This window comes from Lagenorhynchus albirostris, chromosome 20, assembly GCF_949774975.1.
Source record: "Lagenorhynchus albirostris chromosome 20, mLagAlb1.1, whole genome shotgun sequence".
Taxonomy (NCBI): Eukaryota; Metazoa; Chordata; class Mammalia; order Artiodactyla; family Delphinidae; genus Lagenorhynchus; species Lagenorhynchus albirostris.
In genome coordinates, this window is record NC_083114.1 from 51175153 (window position 1) to 51191868 (window position 16716).

General features: G+C 40.4%; 1 protein-coding gene across 10 annotated transcripts in view; it reads right to left on the reverse strand.

Annotated features, from left to right (window-relative positions):
- Positions 1-16716, reverse strand: part of TNRC6C (trinucleotide repeat containing adaptor 6C) — a 126647-nt gene that overhangs the window by 68056 nt on the left and 41875 nt on the right. For all 10 annotated transcript variants that reach the window (XM_060134942.1, XM_060134940.1, XM_060134938.1 and 7 more), the window contains exons 2-3: positions 13053-13152; positions 12286-12307 (exon numbers count right to left, since the gene is read on the reverse strand). In XM_060134942.1, coding sequence (XP_059990925.1) covers positions 12286-12307; positions 13053-13115 — 85 coding nt within the window. In that variant the 5' untranslated portion in view covers positions 13116-13152. The remainder of the gene's footprint in view (positions 1-12285; positions 12308-13052; positions 13153-16716) is intronic.

Below are 16716 nucleotides of genomic sequence, written 5' to 3' on the forward strand. Positions count from 1 at the left end.
CCGTGCTCCTGAAGCCAGCAGTACTGGCGGGGCCTCCTGACTCTTCCCCAGGGAGCAGCTCTTCTGGAGGACCCTTTGGGGAGTCATATCTGCCTCCCAGCCTAGGGCACGCCCCCCCCCGATTTTATAAGCACCCAATTCCCTGTACTTAAACTCATTTCTGCTTAAAATAGCTAGAGTAGTTTCTATACTTTTCAATTCAGCTCTGGTTAAGAGCACAGATTTTTTTTAGCAAGTAGGACATTTAAATCTTTCATTCACCTAGACGGTATCACAGTATATGGTATGAGCTAGATATTCAACTAATGACATTTACTGTAACGGGACTTACCTACGTACACCTGGATTAGACTCTCAGAGGCTACCTCCATTAGCCTGAAGTATGCTGACAAGCAGGCATGCAATGGGTTATAGAAGTATATTTTAAAAGTAAGTTTTTATAGGTAAATGTTAACCTAAAGGGACATTTTAACCTACACATTTCAATACGTCTTATTTCTGAAATTTGGATGCTTCTACAATTGGTGTATAAATTTAACATACTTTCCTCATTCACCCTCCAACTCCATCAATAAGACATTATTAAATCAATGGTATGCCCTATAATTGATGCTATCTTAGAACTTAAGAAACAGATGTTTCTATATGATAAGGCATAGAATTTCTCTTATGCATAAGACACCACACAATGACAAAAAAGGAAAAATATTTTAAAATCATGCATTAATTCTAGCCATTTCAGAATATATACTCCAAGATTCAGAATTTCTTAAAAATTTAAATTTACTGAAATGTATATGTTAACTGTTTGCAAAATGTGACTATGAAAGAGAACTATTCTCCTGTGCTGAAATAATCAGTGATTCCGAGGAATATTTTCATTATTACAATTACTTCTGCAACCTCTACAGCAACAAACATTTTAGCGAGATGTTCCCTTAGAACAACAGAGATTCAAGGAGAAGACAGCTATGAGCATTGGTCCATCTGCTGTTTATCGCAGTCCCGGTGGGGTACAAAGCGGTGGCCTTCTGTTTGTTCTGTTGATGGCTTCTGGCTGATCTGTCACCATAGCAACTTTTAGAGTCCAACTCAAATGAGCACACATTCATTAGCTACTAACTACATTAACTTCGTGTCTGCTGCTAATGAGAAATGCTGTTCAGAGTTTTCTATTCTAATGGATTATAGTTACCTCTCTGAAAGGTATTAAATTAAACGCTACTCTTAATGTATCAAACTGGATAATATGTTACAGTAAAATTATTTTAATAAAGGCTACTAACAGTAAGAATCATTTCATTAAAGGGTTACCTTAGGGACTTCCCTGGTGGCGCAGTGGTTAAGAATCTGCCTACCAATGCAGGGGACACAGGTTTGAGCCCTGGTCCGGGAGATCCCACATGCCACGGAGCAACTAAGCCCATGTGCCACAACTACTGAGCCTGTGCTCTAGAGCCCGAGAGCCACAGCTACTGAAGCCCATGTGCTTAGAGACCGTGTTCCGCAACAAGAGAAGCCACTACAATGAGAAGCCCGCGCACCGCAACGAAGAGTAGTCCCCACTCACCGCAACCAGAGAAAGCCTGTGCACAGCAACGAAGACCCAACGCAGCCAAAAAATAAATAAATAAATTGGGGGGGAAAAAGGTTACCTTGTTTTGGTCCTTGGATTCTTCTACTCTAAGAAAATGTATTACTTGTCACACCGGCAAATGTTTCTAGGTTCTTTTAAACGTCGGCTAGCTGATTTAGAAAATAAAAATTGAAAATTTTGATAACAGCATATGTTAAAGCCAAGTAGCCAATACAGCATTAACATATATTGGCTTTTCTATAACCTTGTCAATACGGACCATCAACTGAAATACTCCCCAAAGAGGTGACACACCGGACAGACGCGAAGGGTAAAGAAAGTCCAGTGAGTGTACAGCTTCTATGTCTGACCTCTTCTCTCTACACACAGAATCATCCGGAGCTGAATAAGCTCTGGAAGCAAAGAGCAAATCCGAAATCTCATAAAACAGAGGTTTTAAGTGGGATTATGTCTCACCAGTGTTCCAGTGTTCTCCCAGGACATGTATATTGCCTTGTGCAGGAGGGCTGTGTGCGTGTGTCTTAATAAACTAATAAATTGTGGAAATGAACTTATTTACAAAACAAAAACAGACACACATAGACAACAAACTTACGGTTACCAAAGGGGAAAGGGGGTGGGGGAGGGATAAATTAGGAGTTTGGGATTAGCAGATACAAACCACTATATACTGGGCTGGTCAAAAAAGTTGTTTGGGTTTTTCTGTACCGTCTTATGGAAAAACCCAAACGTAAAATAGATAAACAACAAGGTCCTACTGTATAGCATAGGGAACTATATTCAATATCTTGTAGTAACCTACAATGGAAAATAATCTGAAAAAGAAAAAAAATATGTATAACTGAATCATTCTGCTGTACACCTGAAACACTGTAAATCAACTACACTTCAATAAAATAAATAAATCACGGAATAGCAATAATCCTGAGATGTTTTTCCTCCCACAAAGTGCAGAATCCTACATCCTGCCAGAAGAGGGAGCCCAAGTTTCTCCAACATTTAGTCAGAGAAGGCAGCGGATGGGGAGGGAAACTGCCCATATTGCTAATTTATTTTGAAAAGCCTCCTTACTGTTCTTAGGAAAAGGAATGTTCCACCTCTATCACACCCTGGTCTCCATCTACCACTTTCTCCTCATCTCACACCACTCTCTCCCCCTTGCTGATGGCTCCTAGGCCCTGACGGCTTTTTGTTTGTTTAGGGTCCAGCCAGCCAGCCAGCCTTTGCAAGCGCTGCCCCCTCCATACGCGGGAGCCCTTCGCCCTCTCGCTACTCTCCCTGCCCTCTCGCTACTCTCCCGGGCCTAGGTTCTCGTCATCCTTCAGGTCTCATTTGAAGCAGCACTCAGTTGCCTTCCCTAATCCCAGCCTAGTCCAGGCTCCTGTGTTCTGTGCTCTCATTAATCAATGCTCCTCTCCTTCACGGCAGTTGGTAACGATACCTATAGCATTGTGACTGATGTTTATGTCTGTTCCCCATAAGACTCTAAGTTCCAGGAGAGTGGGAAATATATCTGTTTTTTTTAATAAATTTATTTATTTTTTATTTTATTTTATTTATTTTTGGCTGTGTTGGGTCTTTGTTGCTGCATGCGGACTTTCTCTAGTTGCGGCAAGCAGGGGCTACTACTCTTCGTTGAGGTGCGCAGGTTTCTCATTGCGGCGGCTTCTCTTGTTGCAGAGCACGGGCTCTAGGCGCGCGGGCTTCGGTAGTTGTGGTTCGCGGGCTCCAGAGCACAGGCTCAGTAGTTGTGGTGCACAGGCTTAGCTGCTCCGCAGCACGTGGGATCTTCCTGGACCAGGGCTCGAACCCGTGTCCCCTGCATCGGCAGGAGGATTCTTAACCACTGCGCCACCAGCGAAGCCCCTGTATTTATTTTTTAAATCTTTTTCTCCCCACAGTGAACAGCAAGCGCAAGGCCAATAGTAGGTGTTTAATAAATATCTGCTGGATCAGATGGTTAGCGCCCGGTTGGCCTCTGGGCTCTGCCCACTCTGTCAACATGAGCCGTCCTCCCTACCCCCACCCATCAGCTTAGCATCTGCAGGCTGAACTGGGCAGCGGTCTCACTGCACCCGCTGCCTCCAGCTCTCTCTCCAACTGTTTAATCCACCTTCAATCTGGCGCTTTCGGTGACCTTTCTAAAACATAAATCTCATGATGTCACTCCCCCACTCAGAACTCTCCAATGACTCTCCTTTTTCATAGGGTAGGCTCACACCTGATGGATGGGTTTGGGATGACTGGCGTAAGGCATCCCTCCTTGTCCTTGTCTCCACAGCTAAGTTAGGGGCCAATGGGAAGAGCAGCCCAGCTCCAGCATGCATTTATCTCACTCTCAATCAGTACTGTCCTTTCCCCCAGTTTTCTCACTTATTTTTAAAAACAGGTTATCTTTTCTCATAGAAATATAAATATAGGATGAAAAGATGATCAAATGAATGTAACTTCAATCCTTTCAGGTAGAAGATGTGGGATAAATAAATCACAACACCCAGAACATTTTATTGCATTCACTTGCTTATATATCCATTTGCTAATACAGCCAACTCTTCCCATTACTATATCTCTTTGAGAACAGAGAACTTATCTCTGCTGTCTGATAGGTATTTATAACCTATTTACTAAATTAATTAGTGAACTAACTTGACAACTCTAGGTGATAAAATGTGACTAATATTTAGCTAATTTATTAATGCAATCTTTAGTATGTTAAAGCTAGATGAAATGTGATCACAATGGAAAGTGCATATCTTCTGATATAACTATCATACAAATAACTGCAGGCACAGAAAGAAAGGGAAATGACTGAGGCATGCAGAAAACTAAGCTGCAGTGATGAGACTTTCCGGCCGAGTCTAGGGGCCAATTTAATATTAGAAACCAATCTGGAGTCAGAAAGCAAATAACTCAGGAAGCAGTGGCAAAATATTTGAATACACATCCACCAAAGAAGATACGCAGATGGCAAAAAAGCACATAAAAGTAATGTTCAGCATCATTAGCCGTTAGGGAAATGCAAATCAAAACCACAAGGAGATTCCACATCTATTAGAAAGGCTAAAATTATGAAGACTGACTTTCCAAGTGTTGATGAGGATGCAAAGAACTGTGAAATGGGACAATCACTGTGGAAAAGTTCTGCAGTTTCTTGAAAAGTTAAATGTCCGTCTATCATAAGATCTGGCCATTCTACTCCCACAGATTCACCAAAGAACAATGAAAGTGTATGTATATATATCCATGTAGAGATTCGTACATGAATGCTCACAGGCACTTTATTCATCATTGCTAAAAGCTCAAAACAACTCAAATGTCCATGAACAGACGAATGGATAAACATGTTGTGAAAAATCCAAACAATAGAATACTACTCAGAATGGTCTCCTGATACACGCAACAACAGGGATGACTCTCACAAGTGTTATTAGGCTGAGTGGAAGCAGCCAGGGTGCACACTGTATGATTCCGTTTATGTAGTAGTCTAGAAAAGCTTCTGTAGTGACAGAAAGGAGATCGGTGTTTGCCCAGAGACTGGCGAGGGGACGGAGGGGTAGGAGAGTTGGGTTGGGAAGGGGCACAGGGTACTTTCAGGGGTGATGGATGCTGTCTTGATTTCAGGGATGGCTTCACAGGTGTGCCCATGCCAACATTTATTAAACTGTTCTCTTTAAATACATGCAGTTTATTGTATGTCAACTATAACCCAGTAAAGCGCTTACAAAAAAAAAAAACAAAAAGAAGAAAGCAATCTGGGCAAACAAATGATTTCTCAGAAAGCAGATTGCCAGCTTCCTTTAGAGCTATAAACTATAATTTTATGCCTGGAGATCATGATTATGTTTAACACTTCAGTGAAGTTATGCTAAATAGAGATGTGGACTTCACCTGAGACCTATCCAGAAGATGCAGTTAAAGGGGCTTATAACAGACAACAGATAAATTATCACTGGGTTTACTTCCTTTCCTCTAAAATTTGATCAAGAAAGAATATATATATATATATATATATATTTCCTTAGGTTTTTTTTCCAATAAATTTTTATCCTTTTAAATTGTCTACATATTTAGGGGAAAAATACCACATCTTAATATACTATCTTTTGTTCCCATGGAAAAAATATTCATGCATTTATTATATCTTCCTTCCCTAGGGATTTAATAGTAAAATTAAATAATTCCTTTAAACAGAGAGCAATGGGGTTAAAGAATGACATAGATAATATTTAAAATCCTGTAAGATACCATCCATAACGTTCCCTCATATAACAAATCTCTTAGGAATTTCTTCCAGTCTTATTTGAAAATATCCTAAGTTACTTCTTAAAAGGAACTCACACAGTACTGGTGATACATAAACAATATCTACGTCTCCAGTCCCTTCACATGATAGCGGAAAAAATATATAACTGACAACCAGAAGATGAGGGTTCTAGTTCTAGTTCTGCTATTAACTAGCTGTCAAAACTTGTACAAATCATTTAACCTCTTTGAATCTCATTTCCCATCTAACAGGAATTGGATGATCTCTAAGGATCCTTCAAGCTCTAAGATTTTATTAATCTTGTAGACAGGCAAATAAAATGCCATATTTTATAGAAAATATTGTGCTAAGTACGCTGACTAGATTTTTAGATGCTACTTTTAAGAGTAACTCATATACTCGAAATAACATGTGCTTTGGTTATGCGGATGTGAACGTGAATACATGTAAATTCAAGGAACCTGGCCAATTTTATGACACAGTATAACTCAGGAAAACACAGACCTGCTGCTTTATAAATACTAACTGCTGATTATTGTGTTGAGACCCCTGAAGGACTGAGCAACAGAAATCAACTGCCTCAGCTAAAGAAAAGTGCGACCTAATTGGTGAGGTGCAGAAATCTGGGTTCGTTTCTGTTTGTTTTTATCTATATCTGACTATGAAATTGGGAAGGCATGCTTTAAACATCAATTCTCACTTTTTTCACTCATGTTGAGGGAAAGCTTTATAAATATATGTTTAGGGAATTCCCTGGTGGTCCAGTGGTTAAGACTCCATGCTTTCACTGCCAAGGGTGCAGGTTCAATCCCTGGTCAGGGAACTAAGATCCCACAAGCTGCACAGCATGGCCAAAAAAAAAAAAAAATGTGTGTGTATATATATATATATATATATTAGAATAAGCCTTAATAGCAGTACAGCACAGTGACCCTCTCCAAGCCCTTATCACTCAACATAAGGCTACTGAAAGAATATGCTTTCAATTGACTTACATTAATAAAAGCATATAAAAGTTTGCTTAAAATTAACAATTAGAAACTGAATGCATGCCAGTCAGAATGGCCATCATCAAAAAATCTAGAAACAATAAATGCTGGAGAGGGTGTGGAGAAAAGGGAACACTCTTGCACTGCTGGTGGGAATGTGAATTGATACAGCCACTATGGAGAACAGTATGGAGGTTCCTTAAAAAACTAAAAATAGAACTACCATATGACCCAGCAATCCCACTACTGGGCATATACCCTGAGAAAACCATAATTCAAAATGAGTCATGTACCAAAATGTTCATTGCAGCTCTATTTACAATAGCCAGGAGATGGAAACAACCTAAGTGTCCATCATTGGATGAATGGATAAAGAAGATGTGGCACATATATACAATGGAATATTACTCAGCCATAAAAAGAAACGAAATTGAGCTATTTGTAATGAGGTGGATGGACCTAGAGTCTGTGATACAGAGTGAAGTAAGTCAGAAAGAGAAAGACAAATACCGTATGCTAATACATATATATGGAATTTAAGGGAAAAAAATGTCATTTAGAACCTAGGGGTAAGACAGGAATAAAGACACAGACCTACTAGAGAATGGACTTGAGGATATGGGAAGAGGGAAAGGTAAGCTGTGACAAAGTGAGAGAGTGGCATGGACATATATACACTACCAAATGTAAAACAGATAGCTAATGGGAAGCAGCCGCATAGCACAGGGAGATCAGCTCGGTGCTTTGTGACCACCTAGAGGGGTGGGATAGGGAGGGTGGGAGGGAGGGAGACGCAAGAGGGAAGAAATATGGGAACATATGTTTATGTATAACTGATTCACTTTGTTATAAAGCAGAAACTAACACACCATTGTAAAGCAATTATACTCCAATAAAGATGTAAAACAAAACAAAACAAAAAACCGAATGCATGGAGAAGCTGAATACCTGATTGCAAAACTTATAGTCCTTTCAAGCAAGATTAGGAAATTAATTAAAATGTACAAATTTTTAAAAGTATATGACTCGAAACCATGAATCATGAATCATATGAAGTTTGAGCCATGTTGGGTCATCAAAATATTCACTTTTATACATGATATAATTAACTTTGAGCTTTTGGTATGAAAAATTATCTTTCTATTTTATGAATTTGAGAAAATCTGGCTAAAACCACTAAATTAAATCCACTTCACCTTTAGGAATATTATAGTTAATCCTAAAAAACCCCTTTAAATCCATGAAAAAACCCAGAAGACAATACGGAAAATTTAGGCTCATAAGGTCATCACATCACATGTAAAGCTATTATTTTCTCTGCCCAAATTAAGGGCAATGCCTCAAATAATGAACAGAGATTACTGATTACCGAAGCAAAACCCATTATAGTGTCCAACACTTAGACACTGGCTACTCCACAGCAGGGATACAATACACAAGTTAATGGTGTTTCGAAACAGGATTATATCTGATTCCTCTTCCCCCTAACTATGAGAACATCTAGGGTGTCACTAAGGCATTGTGTTCAGCTGGCTCTTTCATTGGTCACCAATGCAAAGACAATGTTTAGAAGAATTTACTAAGGACTGTTTTGTTTCTGAATAGGCTTATACAGAGGTTTTCAAGTTGCTTAGTGCAGCTCCTTGAGAGGCAAGGGATGGGGAAGTGTTTAATTAGGGGAAGCAGCAGAGAGTCCATAATAAATGCATATTTATGTATTCATAAAGAGATGCTTTCAAGGATGGTCAACAAAATGTTAACTGCTAAATATCTCAAGATGGAGGGATTTCACTGAACTTTAACTTCTTTTTAGACAATGAGAATATTATTACTTACATTTTTCATCACAGGAGGAAAAATAAGGAAAGGATGATTGAAACAACCCCACCCAAGACTAGAAAGCACTGAAGGAAAAGAGTTCCAGTCACAGAAACATGCTCAGATTCCTACAGTGCAGGATACTCAGGGGTACAGAAGGAGGAGGAAACTGGTGAAAGGTGAGGGTGAATCCACTATTTGCATAAAAGTCTCCAGCGCTTAACTAAGCAGAGAAAATGCAGCTCCCCCCGACATCAGGGCAGAAATGCTGGGATGCTGGGCACAAATGCTGGCAGCACAGTGTTTCAAACAAACCAACTCGCTTGCCTGAATCTTAAAACAAAAAGAAAATGACCTTAACAAAGAAATCGCAAGGCAGGATTTGAAAAAAGAGGTACTAAATTTAATTTTACTTGTAATTCTGTAAAGCAGAATTTCTAGCACCTGGTTTTCAGATTGCAGTAGGGGAGGAGAAGCATGCTATATATTAGATTAAGCTAATGAAAAAATTTCCAGTGAGATTCAGTTCTTCATTTGTCTCTTAAATGAAGATTCATACTTCAAGTTCAATGGTTATAGCCAGATATAAAAAACTTTTTAAGCATAATTAATGCTATATGAAGACTCGTCTATCAAGAATGGATTAGGCTAGTTATTCTCTAGGAGAAAGCAGAAAGGTATAATATATGTATGTGTATAACATAAAGAGTTCCCTGAAAATGTTTAAAATAAACCAAAATTTAAAGAAGTTAAGTTTCAGTTATTGAGAAAATTAAGTCAAATATAATGCTAACTAGTGGAGGCACTACTTTCCTAATACCACTATTTACGCCATGTGTAATACTGCAGAGCAAGGAAGTTACTAATTGATATGGTCTAGTTATCTAATTATCGAAATAAAATCAATTCAAACTTCTACTATGTTGATTCAGTGTATTATATAACCTTAGTTATAACTGTAGCCTCTCTCTTAAGAGTATTCAACTCCTGGACTCACTCAAATTGCTAAACTCCTTCCTACATTCTAACAACTCAGGGCCCTGAGACTTCTGGGTGCTGCCTTGTGGTGAGAGTAGGGTTCTCCGGCTTCTTGTGGTTCTGAAGTGGGTCATCACATCTGGCCAGGAAGTCAGAGACCTGGCTCGGGAATCAGAGGCAGGACTGACCCAGCTCTGCTACTCACCAGCTCTGTGACCTTATCTAAGTTACCATACCTCTCTGAGCATCCCTTTCCCGATACAGGATTGTTTTGAAGCATGGTAGGTACTGAGATACAGTAAATGCTTGATGAATGTCTGTCGTGTGCCCTTCCTGGATGCCGTAAGTTCAGGAAGATTCTGGGCACATCAGCCCTGCTGTTCACTAGCTATACAGTCTTGGGGGCACTGGGCAAACTCTCAGAGCTTCAGTTTACTCGTGTGGACACTGCAGACAGTGCCAACAACTGGAACTAATACATGTACAGGGTCTGTCTGAAAGCAGCTGCTGATGAGGGTGCCGGTCTCAGGCCTCCTGACTGCACACACAAAGCAAGGAGCTGGGCGTGTGAGAGAGAGCAAGGCAAACTTGGCCCTGCCCTTCTGGCTACACACAATAGAGTAGGGGAACGACTCGAAAATGACAGAAGGTTAGAAAAGCGGACCTATTGCTCCGTGTGAGCACTCATACTATTCCTACAATGTATCTCAACGTTCAGTCAGGCCCAGCTTGTGTTATTTAACACACATGTCCAGTTGGAAATTCAGAACCACCACCTTGCAGGCAGCTAATTTTGACTGGAACCAGTAATAATGGACAGTCTGAGAAAAATTTAGACCTTGGTGCTGCTAATATTTATTAATGAATTACCTAGCAGCACTGTTAGATTATTGATAATTCAAAAAGCATTTTTTTATTGTTTAGAAGGACGTTAACAATCATTGTGTTCTGAGGCTAGTTATGGTTAGTACAGTTACTGACAAATTGTATCCAAAGGAGCAGTATTTTAGAGAAGATGAAAGGAAAAGATAAAAACCCAGTAGGGTTTGGAGTCAGCAATGAAAATACTCATCAGAACAGTAATAGAAAATAATAACTCTGTGTAAGGTGGCAGGACAATGTAATTCATGATCGCTATACAATCATAAGCAATTTGTTACTATTTCAAGAGAAAATAATTATTATGACAGTGACAACAGAACACTGCTGGTACTGAATCAGGTTGTAAAAACTTCTCAAAATGTTAAAAAAAAAAGGAAATAGATGATTCAGAGCAATAATTCTGTACTTTTAAATGACAATTTTAAGAAACCATTATTTCTCATCCATGATCATAATTTCAAAACAACCATGTACCAGGGCCCTTCTGACAAGAGTTTTGTAAATTCACACTACCACTGAGAATGTAAGAGAGAAAAACGTCCTTTTTGAAAACTATGCTGTCTTTAAATATTCTTTTACATGAAATCCATCTCTTACCGTGGCTCTGCTGCGGAAGCTCTGCAGCCGCCTGCGCTGGGGTCAGATGCCTGGGCTCCCTCGAGGCCTGTCCTTACACTAACTCGAGGCCAAGAGCAAGCCACGTAAGTCACACTATCGGCCTCAGTTTCTTCACTGTCAATTAACACCTGCCCTGCTCAATCATGAAGTTCAAATGAGATAACATAAACTCCACTTTGAAAACTATAAATGTCAAACAAAAGTGGAGCCCTTCGCTGTGTCGCTGCCTGAGACACAAGCCTCTGCAGAGCATGTGTCTGTGTCTACATTTATATGTGACAGTCCAAAAGAAATAAAACTTACAATTAATCACAGGCAACCTCTAGTGAGCACCAGCTCTGTGCCAGGCACCAAGCCTTGTCCATGTGGATCTCATATAGTCGTAAGATAGCTCTGTGAGGTGGGAACCATTCACCCCTTACCCTTCTCATTGTAAATATGAGATACCCAAGGCTTAAAGATGTGAAGCGCCTTGCCCCAAATTAAACAGAGCTGGTCTATGCGAGTCCTGAGTGTGTGCTTCCCAGCACTGGACAGTCCCTGAACAAATCAAGTATGAAGTGCGGAGGCTCCGAGCGTGGCTTCCCTTCTGCTTGTCCTCCGGCACATCACACAGAGATGCCCAAGTTCCTGTGAGAACCACATATGTTCCCATCCACACCCATTAAGACAACCATACGCCAATTCTGGACTTGGAAAATAAAAAAGAAACCTTTCACACATTATTAAGCAAAAAGGGAAGAATATAGAAAGAATATACCTCTTTTTATTATAAATAGTCGGCAAAGAGAAATTGGAAGCTTTAAAAAAATTCAATGTCCTTTGGTTGTTCTTACTCAAATTGGACCAACTTTATCAGCTTAATCCTTGATTGGTGGAAATCAAACCAAAGGAAAATTATAAAGCATTGTTTAGAAAGGTAATGTAACGTTCTTTAGGCATTTTAGATTAAGCATATGCCAATTAAATGCAGATGTAAAACCAGTGATAAATGAGGAATTTCACAGGGAATAGTAAAAAGCAGATTCAAAGGCACGGTGAGATTCTTTGTTTTTAACCACCAATTTAAAAAAAAAAGTCATCATCATAAACTTTGGTACTGTCATAAAACGTATCCCCCCAAAATAAAGTAAACTTACCTTTGGTTTTTTGATCAGCAGCCTGAAAAAAAAAATCAGAAACTCTTTAGGAATAATGTGTAGGATGTACACATCCATATGAAAGTTTATAAGCAGACTTTAATATTGGAAACTTTAAAAACAAGTTTTTGCCCAGTTACCTTATTAAAATTTACTACTGGGAAAAATGTATAATTGTCTACATTCTATTAATTATGTGCCAATATTGATCTAAAGGCAAAAAAAATCTATGTGGAAGCTCACTTAAACTCTATATTTTAATACAAACTAAAACGGATACAGTTTTAACTATAAGATGCATTAAACCAGGCAAGAACAATACAAATGGCATAACTTGGTACCTTAAATGCCCTAAAATTCAAGCATGGCCGTAAGATATACAGTAGGACTTTAGATTTTAATATTTACTAGTACAAGCTGTAAAAGAACACTTGCCAAAGCTGCAAAAATTATTTCTAGCTTTTCAAACAAAATCAGTTAAATGGCCCTTAGACATGGCTGCCCCGGACAGTTCAGTTTAAGTAAAATAGCACGGACATTCTTTACTACCAATGACTAAAATCAAAGTCCTTCAAAACACAGCTCTAGTATTTCTGAGTCCTTAAAAAAGACATTCTGTGGCTGTCACCTTTTATCTATATCACTAGCACTCTAGATTGAGCATAGTGAATTTTAAAAGTAATAACCGAACCTCTGTAATGCAATGGCTATAATGCGGTGAGACACGAGTGATGACAGAAACAATGAACTAGGAACTCTAGCCAAACCTTTTTCTGAGCACCTTCCTTCTTTTTCTTTTCTTCCTGCTTTTTCTTTTTCTTTTCTTCCATCAAACGTTCCTCTTTTTGTGTTTCTTGTTCTTTCTCCCTATTAAAAATAAAATGGTATTAGTATAATGTCCATTTTAAAATGAAAAAATGAAAAAACATTAGCTGCAGAAAGTTTTAAGTCACACAGAGTTTCACACGTGGTATAAAGAAGGATATTTTTGAGAAGCAGTGTTAGAAATGGACCTTCACCCGTCCCCCTATCAGCTCCACTTCTCTGTTAAGTACTAGAGCACGTGGCCCTGACTTCTTTGGCAGTGTTCATTCACTGGCCCACATCTGTTGAACACCACCAACCTTTTATCAGGCAGTGTACCAGGAATTAAGGGTACAAGATGGAGAAAGACATAGTCCCTAGAATCCAGCCCCAGACCAGTATTTCTAGAAGTGCTGTCTCAGGGACCACCATCATCAGAATCTACCTATTAAAAGTGTAGATTCCTGGATCCCACACTAGCCCAACCAAATCAGAGCCTTTGGAGGTGATTCTTATGCACACCTTTTATGTTGGCTGGACAAAACAATTGTTTTTTAAACAAAGATCCCTACACAGCATGGTGAGCTACTATAAGGGTACACTGGAACATGGCATAGAACAACACTTGGAAGAGTGAGGTAGCCTATGAGCTACGGCTTAAATGCGGCAAAAGTGTTTGGCTGGCATGGGGTGCTGTGTCAGTTATCCATTTGCTGCCTGTCAGCTCCAGATTCACCCTCCGGCACACGCTTTGCCAATAATGGACCCGTCCCCTCAAGCACCTCTCCTTCCCTGTGAGCGCAATGCAGAGGTTTCCCAGTGAGGGGCGCTGGAGGGGCCTGCAGCAGCAAGGGGCCGTCCCACTGCCTCTGGAACCTGCAGGGTGGGGTCAGCATGTGGCTATGAGGACACCTGGTGAGGACCCCAGCCACGGACCAAGAAAGGGCAGTCTCTTAGCAACCTTGCAGCTCTGGCGTGATCTAGTGTCACCTTCCAGTGACCCTGTCAACACAGACATTGTGCACTGCGGGCCTCCTGCTACTCGCCCCACTCCCACACCAGTCTCTGTGGCCTTCTCCCAATGATGTGGCCGCGGCCCTCCTGACGGGGATGCCACGTGCTCCGTGCCCGTGGCACTGCCACTGCCACGTTGTCTTCACACCTGCACGCCTGGCCATCAACTGCAGCTCGCCACCAGGAGGGCTGCCACCAGGGCTCCCACCTCCTGTGTGCCCCTGTGGCGGGCTACTGGCTTTCCCGGGCTGGAGGAGTGCTTCCTTCCTGCTGCCAGCAACTGCCCACTGGCTGACCTGGGCGAAGCTGGGAGCCACTCTGCCATCCAGCGGGCTGCACCTACAGCTTCTTCAGTGAGTGGGAGCTCCAGCCTTGGGGAGGGGCCCCCTCCAATTGGCCCTTCCTCAGGCCCTTCCTCAGGCCCTTCCCTCAGCCCTAGCTAGCTCTACAGTTGTTCTCTTACCACAGTTTAATTACTCTTTACAATAAACGTTCCCTGTTTATATCACCATGTAGTTTCTGCGTCCTCACTGGGTCAGACTGACACAAGTGGGAAGGAGGGTTTAACAGACTAAAGCAGAAGGAGCAACGTGCACAAAGGCCTCAGCAAACCTCACTGTCCACACACCACTGCTGTTTAACTTATTAATTCTGGAGTTTGTTTTTAACCTGTAAATGTGTTTACAACTACTACATGCATAGGGAGTCTCAACCTAGTGTCAGTTTGTACGTTATTTGAATACCATCGTAATAAAAATAACTCAAATCAACAAGGTGCTGGTGATGGGGGGCACTCAGAGCTTATTCTTCCTTTAAAACAGTGATTCTTGGCTGCTCATAAGAATCACCTGGGAAGTTTTAAAAACTCGCAATGGCAAGGCTGTATCCCTTTTCAGTGAAATCAGGGAGTTGAACTCAGACATCAGCAGTTTTAAAAGCTTCCAGATGACTCCAATGTCCGACCAAGGCTGAGAAACAACTTTTAAAAGGAAGTCAGTACATTTCCCAAGCTTGGAAACCAGCTATTATTCATTGCCTTAGATGATACCTTCCAGGAATATTTTCATGTTAAAGGATGCAGAGACACTAAGAAATCTGTGTTTAAATATTCTTACAAGGTACAGGCAAGCCCTGTGAGTGATGGGTTGTTGCTGTAATCACCATGCTACTGCCACACATCTAGGGAAAAAGTGAACAAATGTTCACTAGGAATGTAGTGTCTGTCCACCGCTACTGTTATACTTTCTTAATCTACAGCATAATGAAAGCCTTATCTTCAGATATTAAACTTAATAAAGAAGGCAAGTAGAGCTACATTTAAAAAAAGGCATTCTATAGGAGATGGAATAAAAAGGATTTTTGCTTGATTGGATTACTCTGAAAGTTAAATTAATTAGAACCAGCTATTCCCCCAGGAGTACAGTTAAGGTTTTACTGTACTGGTAAAATAAAGTGCTGTAAATAAACAGCTCATATAGCCCTGAGATATCTTACACTTCTCCTGCCTGAGCTCATGTTCCTATGACAAAGCACGATTCAAATGTATGAACTTTAATAAAGTTTTTATCTAATATCCCCCTACCTAGCACTAATTTCTTCTACCTCTACAATTCCTGCAATTTTTCATTAATAACTTAAAAAAATCAACACTGGATCTTTTTTTTTTTTTTTTTTTTGCGGTATGCGGGCCTCTAACTGTTGTGGCCTCTCCCATTCCGGAGCACAGGCTCCGGACGCGCAGGCTCAGCGGCCATGGCTCACGGGTCCAGCCGCTCTGCGGCATGTGGGATCTTCCCGGACCGGGGCACGAACCCGTGTCCCCTGCATCGGCAGGCGGACTCTCAACCACTGCGCCACCAGGGAAGCCCTGAATCTCATTTTTATTTGTAAAGTAATACATGCTCATGAGAAAACATAAACGGTGCAAAAGATACGTTAACAAAAAGACAGATTCTTCCTTCTCCAGTGTCCGCAGGCTCTCTCCTTGGAGGTAAGGAGTTTTTTAAAGAACATTCTCTATGTGAATATACGGTTGTGTATCTTTAAAAATGCTTGGATTCCTATTTCTTATCAATTTGAGATAGTAACAATTTAATTTCTATAATGAATATAATAATATTCATGAATATGAATATGAATATGAATGAATATAATAATATAATTTCTATAATGAATTCTATAATTTGGTTCTTCAGACCCTATCTTCCACCCCATCACTGCTTTGAGTTCAAACGATGAATGGTATTTGCTTTAAAAACAGTATGTTAATGTTCGCTGCAGAACTAGGTAGGGTACTGTGAGGACATTTAACTTCTTGTGTAGCTGCTTTTTTTCTAGAGTTCTTAACTGTTCTTCTTTTCCTTTTGCAATATCCTCCTTACAAAAATTGTTTTTGTTTTTTACACAACCACCCTCCTCCAGTTTAAAAACATGAGCCCTCTCCTCAACTGCATTTCCCAAACTCCTTTCCAGAGCCTCAGTCCAGCTCACTCAGTCGGGAGCACTCTGCTAGAGTTTTCTAATACCCTCTAGTTATTTTAATAAAAAGAAAATTTTGGGGCTTCCCTGGTGGCGCAGTGGTTGAGAGTCTGCCTGCCGATGCAGGGGACATGG